We start from the raw sequence: 17,258 nt of genomic DNA on the forward strand, positions 1-17,258 counted from the left end.
TATTAGGTACAATCAACAAGTCTGCTTTCTTCCAGAAAGAGTGTCATACCTATCCATTGGTTGTGTCTAGTAAGCTTATACCATTTTAGTGATGGAGTATAAGCTGCCAAAGTGGACACAAACCACGGACACGAGAAGTGCAGATTCTGGGTAGTTGTTATCTATGTGATCTTCAATGACCCCTTTTATTTAATTAGCAGTGAATGGGTCAGTTTTCACTTTTAGAATGCTTAATTTGGGAAAATTATATTTTATATTCCACTTCTATTTTAGGGTGTCTGTTTTAAGCCTCACACCGGCGTTAAAAAGTAGTGCAGACGCCTGTATCTTTGTTTAATGTTATGAATAATGGAAGCGTAACATTAGATTCATTGAAGTCTATTTCGGGAGGAAAAACCTCCTACTTACCCTTGTTTTTTAGATTCTGTTACGCTCTCCTAAAACGAAGAGCTTAATGGACACTTGCTACGGAAGAGCGTAACGGAAGCCCAGGTGTGAACTGGGCCCTACATATAAACTTCCATAGTCTTATGATTTGCAGTTTCACCATGGCAACAGTCAACATGTTCAGATTTCATTATGAGCTTTTTCTTTTAGTTTTATTTATGTGGTGGGTTTCTTTCAAAGATTTACTGTACAATTACATTGTCTTGGTTGGTCAATCTTTCAACACACAAATAAGACTGTTCAACCAATCACCACTGCATTAATGACCAACCTCTTCTAGTGATTGGCTGGAATCTGATTTCCTGGGTGTGGAGTGGAAACAGGAAGCAGAAATCAGTGGGGACCAAGAAAGCTTTGGAACAGAGGATTAAAAGCTTACTTTTCTTTAGATTACTTGCCATTCTGGCCCTTTTATTTTATTTAAAAGGGGTTGGCCACATAACCTCATGTTTTTTGTTATTTGTGTAAGTGTGGGGGGCAGAATATTAAGTAACTTACCTTTACACATCTATTAAAAGTTCTGCTCCACTTTCTTGATATGTAAAGTAAAGCCTCCTGTCTTTTACCTCATCAGCCAGAGATTCCTGTCAATAATCATAAGGTCCTGGCAGGGTGATGGTTCATGGACGGATAGAGATCACATGACCCTCCATCTGAGGCCATTTTATGGACAGGAATCTCTGGTTGATGAGGTAAAATAGAGGAGGCTTCACTTTACATATCAAGAAAGCGGAACAGAACATTTAATAGATGTATATTGCTACCTAATATCCTGCCTCTCCCACTTGCACTCACATTACAAAACAGCATATTCCAATAAATACAATTAAACATACATTTGATATATCACCGGTCTGAAAATAATGACCTGTTAGGAATGATAACATATTCAAAAACAACTTTGGTCAAATAAAGCAAAAAAAAAAAATCAAGTCACAAGGTAAAACATTAACACATAAAAGATATTTTTCTACAGTTTTTATCCTTCCCAAGTCATCCTCCAGTCTCACCTAAAATGAGCTCCATGTATAATGTATACATGAGTGACCTGAGGGTCACTACCCCTAATAGGGGCCCCCAATAAAGCTCCTGGGGCCCTGATTGCACTTGCTTTGATTTTGCGTTAAGCGATGGCTTTGTATGAGATTGTACAGATAATAAAAAACATAAACATAATACTAATACATGGACCAATACATAGTTTGCCCCGCAAATGCACCTGTAACTTAAGCAAATAAAATATCTGTCTTTCATATGTTGGTCCAATATAATGAGTTAAATACTCTCTCATAGATAAATGATCAACATCTATAAACTGTGCAGATAGAATGTGATAAATAATAGTAGTAGCCTATAAACATTCACAACAAAGCCTTATGTCCTTCAGATAAGTCGTGACTGTGTAAGCTCTTTGGGATTGGGAAAGGCGGTGTGGATCACATATAAAACTTGTTAGCTATAGCTTCACTGTGACAACACATGCCCCAGCTCTACCAAGGCACAATGGGGCAACCTGTAAGAGCAAAGAGAAATTCATGTAAATGTGTGGATGTCAAAACCAATCTGAAAACAATTACAGTAGTCACCCCTTAATTACAGAAGTGCAACCAGCCTTACAATTCTTTTTAACCTCTTGGTGTGCCTCCGCATACTCTGGCGGGTGCCTCCGCATACTCTGGCGGGTGCCTCCGCATACTCTGGCGGGTGCCTCCGCATACTCTGGCGGGTGCCTCCGCATACTCTGGCGGGTGCCTCCGCATACTCTGGCGGGTGCCTCCGCATACTCTAGGGCAGTGATGGCGAACCTTTTGGAGACAGAGTGCCCAAACTACAACCAAAATCCACTTATTTTCCCGTGAAGTGCCAACATGGCATTTTAAGCAGTAATTTATTGCTACCTGTTCTTTCACATCTTTCAATTGTATCGCCCCCTGAGGCCACCAATACAGTTGAAAGAAGGAGGGCAAATTCAGACTCTCGTTGTAGCTTCTCTCAGGGGTCCCTCTGTAAAGGAAAAATGGTTGGTCCAGCAGGAGAACCTCCAAAGATATTGCAGTTCTGTCCACACCTTCTCACTTTTCCCGCAGCCAATGAAGTGTTGCTTTAAAATAGTGCTGAGAGCAGCATCTCTTAAGTTGCCTGGGACTTGGTGGATTTGGTCCTATTTGGTGAACTCTGTCCTGAGGTGATGGTCTGAGTGCCCACAGAAATGGCTCTGAGTGCCACCTCTGGCACCCGTGCCACAGGTTCGCCACCACTGCTCTAGGGTGTGCGCCAGCATTAAAGGAAATCTTACTGATGTAGATCCAGTGGTAGATTTCTAATGGCAGCATCATTCCTAAAGTGCTTTTTTATATGTCCTATTATGACGCCGGTTTCCTACAAAAAATTGTAATAGACTCTGTGAGCTTCCAGGGCTGAGGCTTTTACATGCCCCAATAGTGCTGCAGAGACACCTTCTTGCACATCCACACCAACTGTGAACCAGTCATCCAGCTTTAGGGGAGCTGTGCAAAAGCATTAGCTGCTGGTCCTCTGCCGACTTCAGTTGTGCAATGCTTTCAGCACCACTGCGACTTCTCTCCTCTGGCACCACCACGGTACATGCATGGACCCATGCCACAGAGTTCAATCGGCTTAGACACACAAGTAGGCAACTCTCCGGGGCTACTGGGGATGTGCAATAGCCTAAGACCCCAGAACTCACAGGGGCTATAGCATGCCACAGTGGCCTCTACAACAAATTAGCATATTAATAATTGAACTTTTTTTATGAAACAGGCTGCATACCAAGACAAATAAAAAACACTTTATGGATGATGCTGCCATTGGGCATCTACCACTGGATCTACTTTACAAAGTAAATTTCTGAAGGTAGAATTCCTTTAATCACTAGTGAATACAGTGCAGCGTATGACGAAATTACTAAGAAGTTCCGACCTTGTAAATTTGGATGCCCAAGGTATCCTTGTCTTGCCATTTACAAGGCATGATGCATTTGCCCTAACTTAACAGTACACATACCCTACTCTAGGCACACACACTATTGACACATTCATCTGTCAATTAATTAAAACAAATTCTAGAAGACATTTTTTTAAAAAAAGGATTGACTTTTTGTAGAGTTCTAAGAAAAGACACTCCAGAATCACTAAAGCTAAAAGGCATTTGCTTTTATAGACAAAAACTTTAAATTATGTTACTATTAGGCAATTCCAGGATTGGATAAGGAAAACATTTTGGCTACCTTGTAAGATAACATCAAGCATAACTTTCAGGAAGCCTAATTACATTATTCCGGATTAAAGTCAAACCTGTACATCTATCCGAGAAAGAATAGATTCCCAACTGTAGACAGCACTGTTTTGACGTGGTTGCATCTCTTCAGTACAGTGTAGGGAACTGGTCTAGCTGTGTGGGAGGCTTTATAGCCAAAACCCCCCCTGGTTTGGCTTTTATCCCATATAATAACACAAGGCTTCTTAAAAGTCATGCTTAATGTTAAAGGGGCTGTTTTACAAAATAGCCAGACCCTTAGACCATCCTGAAAAACATATTTGCATATTTCCCAGAATCCCGCAGTGGAGCGCCAATAGCTGGAAGTCTCCACACACATGTAAGGCTGCCTTAATTGGCAAAGTTACTATTAGGCTGTATTCACATCATGTTTTAGTTCTACATTGTAAGAATGCATCTTTCCTGTGTCTTTATAAGGTTTTGTACCCCCCTTAATGTAGACTTTGATGGGGTTGTCCCACAAAGCAACCAGAAAGGTTGCGGGCTGCCACATTCATCTCTGTGGACCTGACGGAGATTGCTGAGCACTGTACTCGGCGATCTCCGTCAGCTCCATTGACATGAATGGGGGAGCCCGTACATGCCTGACCAACTGCTGCGGTCATCTTGGAGTACGACAGGTGTACAGGTGTAGTGATCCGTGGGTATCCTATCACTGAGACCCCCACCGATCAGCAAGTTAGGCTCTAGCCTAAGGATACAGCCTAACCTGCTTTGGGGGAAAACCCCTGTAAAATATGTATGTCCATATAAAAGACAAAACGGGCATCGGTTCTGTCTTAATTTTTGACACACACAGGTATCATTTATAACTGAGTCTTTGCAAGATGCCGTTTTACTAACCTGTGTCCATTCATTTGTTTGTGGGTCATAAGCCTCCACATTATTGAGATAGCTCTGGCCATCATATCCACCAACAGCGTATAGCTTGTCACCCAGCAGACAGACACCTACTGCATCCCTACTAATGCTCATGGAAGCCACTGAAGTCCACATGTCCGTTTTGGGATCATACCTGATAAAATAAACATAATAGTAAACGTGTGTAAAGATCTAAATCCAGACCAAATTTACACAAAATATAGAAGGTTATTTAAAGGAAATAAGAAACCTGAGGGGGCAACACTTTTCTTAAACTACAGCAATAGTTGACTACAGGTTAAGAGAAAATACACCAACTTATAGGGTTACCTTTCTACACAGTCTGAAAGTCGAGAAGTTAAATTCGAAGCAGGAGCATCGTGTCCCCCAATGGCATATAGGAAACCATTCCATGTGGCTACCCCAACTCCCCCTCTTCTTTTGGACATCTGCGAGCACAAGGTCCACTTATTGGTGTGGGGATCAAAGCATTCTACAGACTTGAGGCAAGAACTTCCATCCCGACCACCCACTGCATAAAGCCTGGAAGACAATCAAACCAACATGTGCCAATTCTTCAAAGAATCACCAAAGCTTAAAGTTGCAATTATTAATATGAATTTAATAACAAGAATGTGGAAATATGTTTAATGGAAATAGTTTAAATGGAAAAGCAAAACTAACTGCTACCTTAGCTATAAAACTCAACTGCTCTATGTCTATTAATGATACTGTAGGTTTTTAAAGGTGGAAAACTAATTTGTTTTAGGGTAAATAATTCCATGCCATTATCTATTATAGATATATGTTACTTATAGATCAATGGTGTATAGTCAACATCACTAAAATATCACTTTGAGATTTCTCTTATACACAGCTAAGAGACATCTATAGGGAAGATTTCTTCATAAAAATACTCACTTTCCACTCAAGACCGCTACACCAACAGTGCTTCTTGGTGTTGACATACTAGCAACGAAGTTCCATTGCCTCGCCTGAGGATCCCAACGCTCCACGGTGTTAAGATAGCTCCAACCATCATGGCCACCAACAGCATACATGGGACCTTCCAGAACAGCCACACCTAATAAACCCGAATGGGGGATAAGCTGGTGAATATTTATTAGCAGTACTAGAAGTAAACAGACAACTATTCTAATTGTAGGATATATGATGGCACATAAGAAAATATGAAGTTATCCCACTGGAAATCTTTGATGAGGAGCAACCAGACTAGGAATAAGTCCTCCAAAGATGCCTTAGCAGTAACATACAAAATTATTTGTATTGTCCTTTTTTGAATCCTCTTCATCTTTTTTCTTAAGATATACAATGTAACTGACAAACAGCACAGGGATGATAATACCATGGAACATTATCAAGCTTTTCTTAGGTCAAAAAAAAGGAAGTCTTACCAAGTCCATGGCGATGTGTAGACATAGGTGGCATGACACTCCACGTTTTGGTTTTAGGATTATAACACTCAACGGTATTCAACGTCTTTAGTCCGTCCCTTCCCCCAACAACATACAGTTTATCATCCAAGACGGCAACACCGAATTGCAGCCTCCGTCCATTCATATTCGCCACTGGCATCCACATATTGATCCGCAGATCATACTTCTCAATACTGGTTGCCCCTGGATATCAAAAAGATTTCATTACTATGATGACTTGGCTATACACATACAGACTGAAAACAGAAGTATAAGGGTAGGGTCAAGGGTCAGAGTTTGGTCAGAAATCCGTATATATTCATTAGTAAGTATCCATCTTCATGGTCTAGTATAGATGCTGATCTATTATGCCAAATTTGGTTAAAGAAACATTTTGAGTGATGTTAAAAAAATATTAATATGCTTTCCGTTCTTTGTCAGTTGTAACACATCTCATCCCTAATGAAAAATTGGCATCTTGCCAGATACATCTAATTAATGTGTTTTCTGCATTTTCCACTAATACTGAATATTTCTACAGCATCATGTGCTTTTGATGATTTCCATCCTGCACTACACTTGGCATTAATTTCTGATACACTAGAAGGAGTCTCAGCTGCCAGCAACCCTATGATACAATGCCAAATGTTACGAAGTAATACAGAATTGGACTTAATTATACATTTAAGTATGTTATTTTTCTAAGTTTGCATGTTATCAGGATAGGGGATAACAATCTCAGCTGTGAATGTTCTACTGCCGGGACCCCCACCAATCATAAGAACAGACCCCCCAGTTATCTGAATACAAAGGAATGGAACGGTGGAACATGCTCAATCTGCCACTCAACCCCATCTCTTGATCATAGGGTCCATTTTCATGATGGGTGGAGTCTCGGCAGTCAGACCCTCCCTGATCAGACTGTTATCTACTATCCTGTGAAACATGGAAACTTGCTACATCCCCTTTAGAGTGTATTCACATGAGCGTTGGAGGGGGTGCCTGTACGTCCCCCACAGATGGCAATAGGCACACATGTACTATCTTACCCCGTGTTACGGCACCGTGCGCCATGCATTGCAACAGAGAGGGGAGGGGTCACCACCAATCCTCTTCATCACGGCAAACGTACACCCGCCGCATATGTTCGTGTGAATGTATCCTTAATGTTACACATTCAGACTTGGAATAACAACCTCTTACCTTTAGTTGCATCCATCCCTCCAACAGCAAACAGCATCCCCACCGTAGACTTCCGGGGTTTGGTGCGGGGGCTCTGTAGCATGGGTCTCCTCTCAGGCAATAAATGGTATTTCATGGCTTCCATGATTAATTTCTGACACTCAATATCATCCCTAAATAGTGCATTATTCTCCATGTCTGCAAGAAACTATCACCAAGATAACATTGTATTAATAACTAAATTTAAAGTTTCTCATAGTGGGTATAAGGGGTTTAAAGGGTTCTCTGAATTATTTATGGTTAATGACAAATAAGAGGGTAAGCTACCATCGTGGTAGTCATCATTTCAGACAGTCACCTCCATGGTTTGAGGCCAAGAGCTTTCGGCACTTGAACTACCACATCCACACAGTTTCTCTGATCTTCTCCGAGAATGCAGTATACAGGGAGTTGTAGTTTCTCAACATCTGGAGCTAGACCAGTGCTGTGACCTCTTCATTTTATTCTAGAAACAGTGCTGAAAACAGTGTAGTGGTAGTGCCTGGTATTGTAATTTATTAATTAATGCTTGTATGAGCCCGGTACTATGACATCACTGTGTGTATGAGCCCGGTACTATGACATCACTGTGTGTATGAGCCCGGTACTATGACATCACTGTGTGTATGAGCCCGGTACTATGACATCACTGTGTGTATGAGCCCGGTACTAGGACATCACTGTGTGTATGAGCCCGGTACTAGGACATCACTGTGTGTATGAGCCCGGTACTAGGACATCACTGTGTGTATGAGCCCGGTACTATGACATCACTGTGTGTATGAGCCCGGTACTATGACATCACTGTGTGTATGAGCCCGGTACTATGACATCACTGTGTGTATGAGCCCGGTACTATGACATCACTGTGTGTATGAGCCCGGTACTATGACATCACTGTGTGTATGACCCCGGTACTATGACATCACTGTGTGTATTACCTCGGTACTATGACATCACTGTATGTATTACCTATTATTAATGAGGTTATGTAGCAGCTGAGGTATGTATTTTGAAGTTCTGTAGCAGCTGAGGTTTATATGATGATGTTGTCATCAGTCTTTATTGTATGCTTGCCCCCTCCATAATAACCATTCCCATATCAGTGGTTGGAGTTTGGTGCGGCTGGCTCCCAGGTTTTCTTACTTCTTTTGGCTGCCGGACAGGAAGAGGTGCGCGGCATCACGCGGCCGGGCATCCATGTACAGAGAGCGATGCGCGCTGGGGTTATCTTTCGGCCACATTGCTCCACCTGCAGTAATAGTGCTTGTGCAGCTGTTTCCGGCCGCTTCGAGCAATATACAGTGACGGGCAGGAGCTTAAAGTCCAAACGGCCAGAAGCCCCTGCCTTGCTGCTAGATGTTGGCGGGGGCTTATTGCCAAGCCTGATCATTGGGGCTCTTGGAGCGCCATGCCAGGGGCCCCTGCAGGATAATCCGGACCAGGGGCTCGGCGCTGGTGCTCCAAGAGTGCCATGGTTAATCCAGCTCTGTGCATGCCAAAGACATCAGCACGCCCTCCAACCATTGCTGGGCAATTGGTTATGACGGATGGAGGTGCATACACTAATGACCGCATGGTCCCCTCCATCTCCCCGGGAGCCAGCAAGGCACTGGACATCACAGGAGTCCTCCTCCCTGCGGTGGCCTTACCTATACTTACACTGGTCAAGTTTTGTAATAACAGTCAACCCCTTTTTAGCAGAAACAATTCTGTCAAATATACAGTAGAATGGCACAATTGTAATATGAAAAATTAATAATTTGGATAATGTGGACATCACATCACAAGTAATGTGGCACCCAGAGGTCTTATTTGCTCATTTATCACTAGGGTATACTCCAGGCTCCGTTTCTGAATAGAGATGCGCTATGAATACAATTAATGTCATTCTAAGACAAATGTATTTCCTTTCCAGCGCTCATAAGAAAAACTAATAAAAAAAATAATGGGAAATTCAGTTCCCAGCTTTCTATTGGTTATATGGAGGTCTTTCTATCCAGGATGATATTATAGTCATACATCTACCTGTGGTGCCAGCAGAGGTAAGCGGATATAAGCCAGCAGTTTACTCAGTTCTCTCTGTCTCTGTTCCACATCGTGCCGGACCCAGGTCAGTAAGGCGTTCAGGATGGTTTCTTCATTAGGGATATTCATATCATCACTTGATAACAATTTACCAATTTCTAACCCCGGCAGCAACAGAAACTCTTGATTCTGGATAACTTCCATGAAATGTGCCTGAAAATGAAAAGTAGTGAAGTCATAAACCTTCTACCTAATGCAGCCAAAATTTTCTTAGAAGCAGAGGTTTTCAACTATTGGCACAGTGAATGTTGTGAACCTACAACTCCCGTTACCTTCTCCCCACCTATAGGTGGTTTAGAAATATAAAATAAGATCCACCCGAGTAATCAGAGATAGACTGGGGTCATTTCTTCTTCTCAGAACAAAACTTGAGTCAATAGGCTGACCCAGAGGTTTCCTGCCGCTTACACCAGACCTTGGCAGCACGGTGGCTCAGGGGTTAGCACTACAGCCTTGCTGGTATAGATTGGCAAAAGAGTGTGTATGTTCTCTCTGTGTTTGTGTGGGTTTTCTCCGGAACCTTCTGGTTTCCTCCCACACTCCAAAACATACTGGTAGATTGATTAAATTGTGAGCCCCATGGGGACAGGGACCGATATGACAAGCTCTGTGCATCGCTGCGTAATCTGTGTGTGCTATATAAATAAAGGAATTATTATTATTATTATTATTTTATTCTAACTCCTTACTTAAAGGGGTTATTCAGTGACATACAACATACAAACTAACTTGCTGATCAGTGGGGGTCTCAGTGGTGGGACCCATATGGATCCGTTGTACCCCCATCGTACACTAAGATGAAGAGAGCAGCCGGTTGCGCATGCTGCTGACATAGAAAGTGGAGCACAGAGCAACGGGGGTACTACAGAGCCGTTCTCGTGCTCTGTGAGGGTCCAATCACCAATCAGCCCCAAGCACTGGGGAACCTCTTTAACTTCTTCCATTACTAACTTTTCCTCATTAATAACTACATAGGTACATAGGTATTGGCAAATCTTTTTTTATATCTCTTCTTCAATTGACTGAGGTTTGGGGGGAGGGGGGGGGGTATTTATACATAACACTCTCAACCCCAAATGGTATTTCCGGAAGGGATTTTTTGCAAAAAATGCAACATATGTACCTGACATCTCCTGCTCCATTGGCCATTATTGGTGATAACACTAATTATGACACAGCAGCTAATGACCACAGCATCTAAGGGGTTTTTATGACACTGAAATGTCATAGCGCTCCCCTTGCAATGCATTTGAAGGATGCAATGAGTTTCTATAACCAAAGGTGCCTAACATTGACCCTCATGGTCCGCCTATTGGGCCCCTTCTCTAATTCAAAAAATACTACTATAGCAGAATACTGGAAAATCAGGAAAAACACGATTTTGTGGTGCTGCTGGGTAAAGCCTTTGCAGTTTGCTGGTATGGATTGACATTTTTCATATTTTACAATGTGTTACTATGGTTTTCATTTCATAAATCATTTCTATTTTCTGATTTCTAATTCTCTTTTTTTTTTACATTCTGACCTTGTAAATGATCTGTTATTTTGTGCTCTAATAAAGGCACCGATGAATCGTTTTGCAGTTGGATATTTTTAATTTTTTAATTTTTTTTATCCAGCAGCAGCACAACACCCCCCCCCCCTTTTCTACTTATTAACCACACTGAGCTGCATCTAGGAACGTCTCCAGCAAGTATGGCGTCTACCCATCCCATACCACAGAGCTGTGCCAGAACTGCAGTATATCTCATCAAGGCGACCAGTACACATCTACTTTTAACCACAAATCGAACCACATTTAACACCGTGGGAACACTTTGAATTATTTCTATATTAGTTCCATGTCTGTAACGGTGATGTGTAACTGTGTGGGGATTGTGGTAAGATTGCAGGGTCTTGCATAACATAATTTTTCTCTGGGGAAGAAAAAGTTCAACCACTTTTTCAACAACCACAAACTCCCCAAGGGAAACAAAAGTCATTGATATTTCAAATATATTTAGCAAATAAATAGTTCAGATAGACTTTATATAAATATATGTATATGAAGATTCCTTGCTTCGGCCACTCTGCTAAACTGCTTAGTCAACTGCCCGGTTCGGTCTGTGATTAAGAGGAGAATACAGAACAAAGCTTTTAGATACAGTCCATGATCAGCATGTTATCATGGGTTGTGCAGAGTCCTGGGTCACCATCTGACCACACTGCTGGGTACTGTATTCCTTGTATCATATTGATATATATGATGAAAGGACTCCCTTGTTTCCTGCTTTCCACTATGATCAATTAAAATATATATTCTGTTGTTATGGCTTCAAGGCACTCATCATATACATCAATATGGTACAAAGAATCCAGTCCCTAGCATCATGGTCAGCCCAGGACTCTGTATGGTCCGTGATCACAGACTGTGTGAAATAGCTATAAGGCACAGATGTCTTGGGGTAGATAACAGTGAGTTATCAGGCTCACATCTATCCTGTCCTGTCAAAATCATCTGGACCCTTATTACAGAACTACTAGAAATCTGCTAATACATACCCAAATTTGTCCTACTCCTCCTCTGAAGACAAATCTGAGCAGTTTAGCTGGCAGGACATGGCTCATAAGAAGAGAACGAGCCATGTTACTATATTTTCTCACATTCTTATTTTACAATACATTTTCCATAAACAAAAGTCTTAGCCTTAGTTGTCCATTGGTCAGTGTAATAAGCTGTCCTATAGGAGAACAGTATACTATATCCACAGGTTCAAATCCTCATTAGCTAACAAAGCTCATATGTGCCCAATGAAAGAGCTAAGAGAGTACAGGTGGTCCCCTACTTAAGGACACCCGACTTACAGACAACCCCTAGTTAAACACAGACCTCTCTGCCCACTGTGACCTCTGGATGCTTTCTTTTAGTCCCAGGCTACAGTAATCAGCTGTAAAGTGTCTGTAATGAAGCTTTATTGATAATCCTAGGTCCAATTACAGCAAAAAATTTTAAAAACTACAATTGTCACTGGAGCAATAAAAATTTTTGTCTGGATCTACAACTATAAAATATACAGTTTCGACTTGCATACAAATTCAACTTAAGTACAAAGCTATGGAACCTATCTAGGAATGCCTGTACAGATAATGGTAATGAGGCATCAGTGGTGTAACTTGAAGCTAAAATCCTCAGTGCCAAGTCTGTACCAGGCCCCTGACTATAATGTATAGTTTATAGAACTAGGAAAGTGACACCTTATGGGCCCCCTCCACGTCTCAGGCCAAGTTGTGACTGCACCCTCTGTACCCCCTTAAGTTACGCTCCTTGTAGGGACATACTGACCTGGTATAGTCAGTGTCAATTCTCAGACAATTCTCATGACAATGTTATGGGAATTCAATTCTCATTAATTTACTGGCCTCATAACTATGAGTCCATTGTTTTCTTGCAGTGTTCCTATTAGCCAAAGAGTAGAATAATTTTTTTTTGTATTTTATCTAATTTGGGTGGATATAAGATCAGATATTTTTTGCACAAACATAATTGTTTAAGATACAGTAGTCACTGCTCTAAATGTGTTTCTTTAATGAGCTGGGCATTGATACACGTCTGTATGGCCTTGTTAAACAGATGGATAGAATAAGAGATGAGTGCCAGGAGCACAGCTTTCCATTAGGACGAGCTAGTTAGAAAGCTTTCCATGATTGTTTCCTGAACAGGTTGCGATCTGAGAAATTCTGGCATTAAAGGATCCAATTCATATTCTTCAACCTTAGCATTAACTACACCAAATGTACTGACAACTGTGCAGCCAACCTGCTATTACAGACGTGAACAACAAGCAATTCATCTAGTATAAAAAAATCCTTAAAACAACACAGATATTAAACTGGGCCTATTTATATCTCCAAGATGGAAGGAAGACGACTTTGGACTCAACATTTTTTAACTGCTTACACAAGACATAATTGCTCCATAAATAGGTGGGACTAATATATTATATATGTTTGTGATATACATTAGTTTCCATAGAAACATAAGCTTTAATACAGAAAACGTATTTCGATGATATTTGCATGCATTTTCCCAGGTTTCTCAGAAGAAGAACATTACTGGTATAAAGATTCCCTAAAAACTAGCATTGACCTAAACCTGGTGGATTATTAATTATGAAAGTGAATCTATCACACATTTTATATTTTTCTAATATTTTTTTTATTTGTAGATTTGTTTTGTTTTTTTAGGGAACCTGTGTTCAGGATTTTACATTTTCACCGAATGACTGGTTCCCATAGCCATTTTAATATATTATACTATTAATTCCCAATCTGCTTTTATCATTTACATCACCTTTTAAAATTATATAAAAGTACACCCGACTCCCTGACAGCAAAATGCCATGAGAAGTTCCTGTGTCATCATTGTTATCTCCTCACTGTCCCTCTTCCTCCTCCTCCTCCTCCTCTCTCTTGCAGATGTGAGCTGACCCTGCTTCATGCAAATATCTCAGTCTAGTTCATAATGCAGGAGGGAGGAGAAGATAGTAGGAGGGAGAAGGAGGAGGAGTGACGGCTGTGAGGAAATAATGATGTTGACACTTGCTGGTCGGGAAGCAGTGATGTTAATTGTAAAAGCAGATTGGGAATTAGTATTAAAAATGCTATGGAAAACGATCATGATGGCTCCCTTTAAATACATTATTCTGCCCACGACTATGGGGGAAGCTATATTGCCTGAGGTGCCGTCCTAAGACTAAAATGCTTTATACCATGGGTCATATGATCTTGTAATCTGGAAATGATGCACTGACTTGTATGGGAGAATTGTGGGCATGCTCTGCAGGAACAGAGAAATAAAAGAATTACAACAGTGGTGTTATGTTAACGAAGGTGGATCTCATGTCAGATTTCACAGATTCTAGCCTTAATGAAGGATATGGATACTCACCATTGTGTAATTATGAGCCACTCTGTGTAAATCAGCACATCCTTGAGCATCACCAAAAGATCGGATGCCTAAGCAGTTGGAGGGGTGAAGCTGTCTCATTAAGAATCGGCAGCAAGCCTCAACAACCTGAGACAGCTGCAGCAGACAAGCAGTGGACAGGAGACTCTCAATGTTGTCTTCTTTCAACTCCAGGCGACCTGCAGGCAGGATACAGCCATTAAAACCAGTAGAAAACTCAATATGGTCAAAGCATCTACAACCAAAAATGTGTGTAGGTTATATAAACAACCAACATCTTCGGACATCTCCATGAGACATCCAGGGGTCATAGGGATAAATCAGAAATTGCAGATTACCAAATCACTTAAATGAGGAGGTCCTTGTTTAGTGATAATCTTCTGATAACCCTCAATGATCCTTGAAGAATGAGACTCCATGGGTGGATTTATCACCACTTTGGCTTCTTGTACTTCTTTTGAGACTTTTTTTTGTCAAGCCTGAAACAAACCAGTCTCATCTAATCCCTTAAAACGTTCAATTGTCTTTAAAAGGCTTCCGCCCTTCCACAACACTTCTTACGCACCTCTTTCCCTCTTCCGTAGCCTCCACCACTGCTGGTGACATCAGCCTCTTGACTTGAAATTCTGCGCATGTGCTATGTGGGAGTGCAATACTCATAGTGAAGCTGCCTGCTACTCAATGTGGCTGTGCAACCAAACCAAGCAGAGGTTTCAGACTGAAAGTATCCTTCTGGGTTCGCTTGGAGCACCAGCAGCGGGGAGGCTCCCCAGTAGGACGGAGGTGTGTAAGAATTACTATATTGACGGGAGCTGGAGCCCTAAACGGGTTCTGGTGATGCCCCCTGAAGCATCTGCAACATCCCCCACTGGGGCCTAACTTTTTGTTGGGGCCTGGAGGCAGCCAGGGCCCAGAATACCGGAGTGGCTGGCGGTTGCGGCCTTCCTGTCCAGGGGTTTAGTCATCCCAAGCTCAGGTGGTGCCCACTCTCCAATTACACTCCAGTTCACATGGAAGAATATCATTGGATAACAATAAATCAAAACACATACCCTGTTAACCCTTGCTGTACAGGCAGAGTCTACCACTGCTAATTACCTCTAATAGACCTTATAATCCCTGAGGTGAGTTGTGCAGGCTCACGTGCTAGGAGAGAGACAGACTGAGGGGCTTATTCGCAAAACTCCTCTGCCTGCACATTGGCAGGGGTGTTGCACATCTCTATCTTAGTTTTATATTTTTGCAACTTTTTTTTTTTAAAAGAAAGGCCACATAAAGCTATATAATTGGCGTGCACAGATCTGTGAGAGTGATGCTGCATTATTATGTCCTTTAAACATGTATGTTTATGTCCCCCAGGATGTGTTCTAAGACCCCATCAACAATTTTGTGTAGCATTTTATTATACGGCAAGTGACATCACTAGCCCTGGTCACCCAATTAAGACTCTTAAACCTTCCCTAGTCCTTTAAACCAAAAACTTTGAGAAACTGTGGGAAACTTCACAACACCTCCCCCCCTCAGAGTTCACATATCTGGCTCCTTTGTAACCCTCAACTTATTGTTCTCTATGAAGTCTCTGCTCAGGACTGAACTGTCAGCTCACCGAGTGATCAGATTACATTTTCTATGCAGAAGGAAAGGGAATGAACAACCAAGTGGTGGGAGATTTATTAGAAGTGTCTGAGGTACAACTGTTCCGATTGCCCATGGAAACCAATCAGAGCTCAGCTTTAATTTTATAAACAGCTGTGGGAAAATGAAAGCTGAGCTCTGATTGGTTTCCATGAGCAACAACAACAGTTCTGCTCTCTGACACTTCTGATAAATCTCCCCCATTGAGGGAAAGCTTTTATAATGTCCTTCATGCTACTTCTCAGAGAGACAGCAGAGCCTCCATACATTGTCTATGATAGTCACATCAGCTAGCAGGGGCATAACTTGAGGGGGTGTAGAGAGTGCGGTTACAACCAGGCCCAAGTGGCTTAGGGGGCCCTTAAAGTGTCACTTTCCCATATGAGAAGACTAGTACTGTAAACAATACATTAAAGTCAGGGGCCTGGCACAGACTTTGCACTGGGGCCCATCAGCTTCAAGTTACACCACTGTCAGCTAGTGTCCATTCTCCAGCTCAGTGACAACTAAGAATTAAAGACAACACTTGCAGAGGGGAAAATTGCTCAAAATGTAAAATACAAGCCAAATAATGGTCAGTAAATGATTAGTGTTATTTCTTATGTAGACAAATTACAGCTTTTGCCGGAAAAAGTCAACCCAGGTGGCTTCTCAGATCCGCTTCAAGGCAATAAATGCAGTTTCAATTATTCTTGATTTTTGGAAGCTTTTGTTCAGCAGAATGATATAGCTTTGTGCCTGACAGTGTGCAACACACTGAAAAGAAATTGATTCTTTTGGATGAATGGAGCCCGGTAGCAACCTGGATTTTGTTTTTCTCCCAGAGGAGGGGGGAATAACATGGATTTCTGTGTATATATGCAGTCTAAAATAGCAAGTATTGAAAAAAAGGCCTGTTCGCCTAACATGGCATGTCTACTTGTAAATACTTGCATTTTACATCGGGTAACAATTCAGAAGCAGTTGGATTTTTTATTTTAGCCTCCAACAATTGATACCAATAATATGCTAAATAATAAGCTCTTTACTATCAGCTGCACAGTACCAGACTATATGATCAGGCTAGGACCACCCACTTGACAGAAATGAGACTAATTAGCATATTGGCACTGACTGCTTGGGAATGGGAATTCCAATGGCACCGGAACCAGTGAAGAGGCCCTATAATAGTATGCAAAGAGTTGTAAGAAGAGATCAATGGTCCTTATGTATCTGTATTAGAAAATGTGCAAAAATATTACATATAAAATTAAAAAAAAACCTTAATAATCGCTGGTCCCTCCCCCAACCATAGAGGGTCTATTCTGACACCGGATTGATTTTCCATA

The 17,258-nt window shown here is 41.5% G+C and overlaps 1 protein-coding gene across 5 annotated transcripts in view; it reads right to left on the reverse strand.

Annotated features, from left to right (window-relative positions):
- Window positions 1–1,219: 1,219 nt before the first annotated feature.
- The window catches only part of KLHL5 (kelch like family member 5), a 45,403-nt gene continuing 29,364 nt past the window's right edge, over window positions 1,220–17,258 (reverse strand). Inside the window, exons 4-11 of one of the 5 annotated variants that reach the window (XM_072125640.1) lie at window positions 14,278–14,474; window positions 9,291–9,503; window positions 7,245–7,431; window positions 6,021–6,245; window positions 5,527–5,689; window positions 4,936–5,148; window positions 4,588–4,759; window positions 1,225–1,960 (exon numbers count right to left, since the gene is read on the reverse strand). In XM_072125640.1, coding sequence (XP_071981741.1) covers window positions 1,904–1,960; window positions 4,588–4,759; window positions 4,936–5,148; window positions 5,527–5,689; window positions 6,021–6,245; window positions 7,245–7,431; window positions 9,291–9,503; window positions 14,278–14,474 — 1,427 coding nt within the window. In that variant the 3' untranslated portion in view covers window positions 1,225–1,903. Of the gene's footprint in view, window positions 1,961–4,587; window positions 4,760–4,935; window positions 5,149–5,526; window positions 5,690–6,020; window positions 6,246–7,244; window positions 7,432–9,290; window positions 9,504–14,277; window positions 14,475–17,258 lie in introns of all 5 variants that reach the window. The other 4 variants (XM_072125650.1, XM_072125674.1, XM_072125666.1 and 1 more) reach the window with 4 other exon arrangements.

The sequence above is a fragment of the Engystomops pustulosus genome, chromosome 1 (assembly GCF_040894005.1).
Source record: "Engystomops pustulosus chromosome 1, aEngPut4.maternal, whole genome shotgun sequence".
NCBI lineage: Eukaryota > Metazoa > Chordata > Amphibia > Anura > Leptodactylidae > Engystomops > Engystomops pustulosus.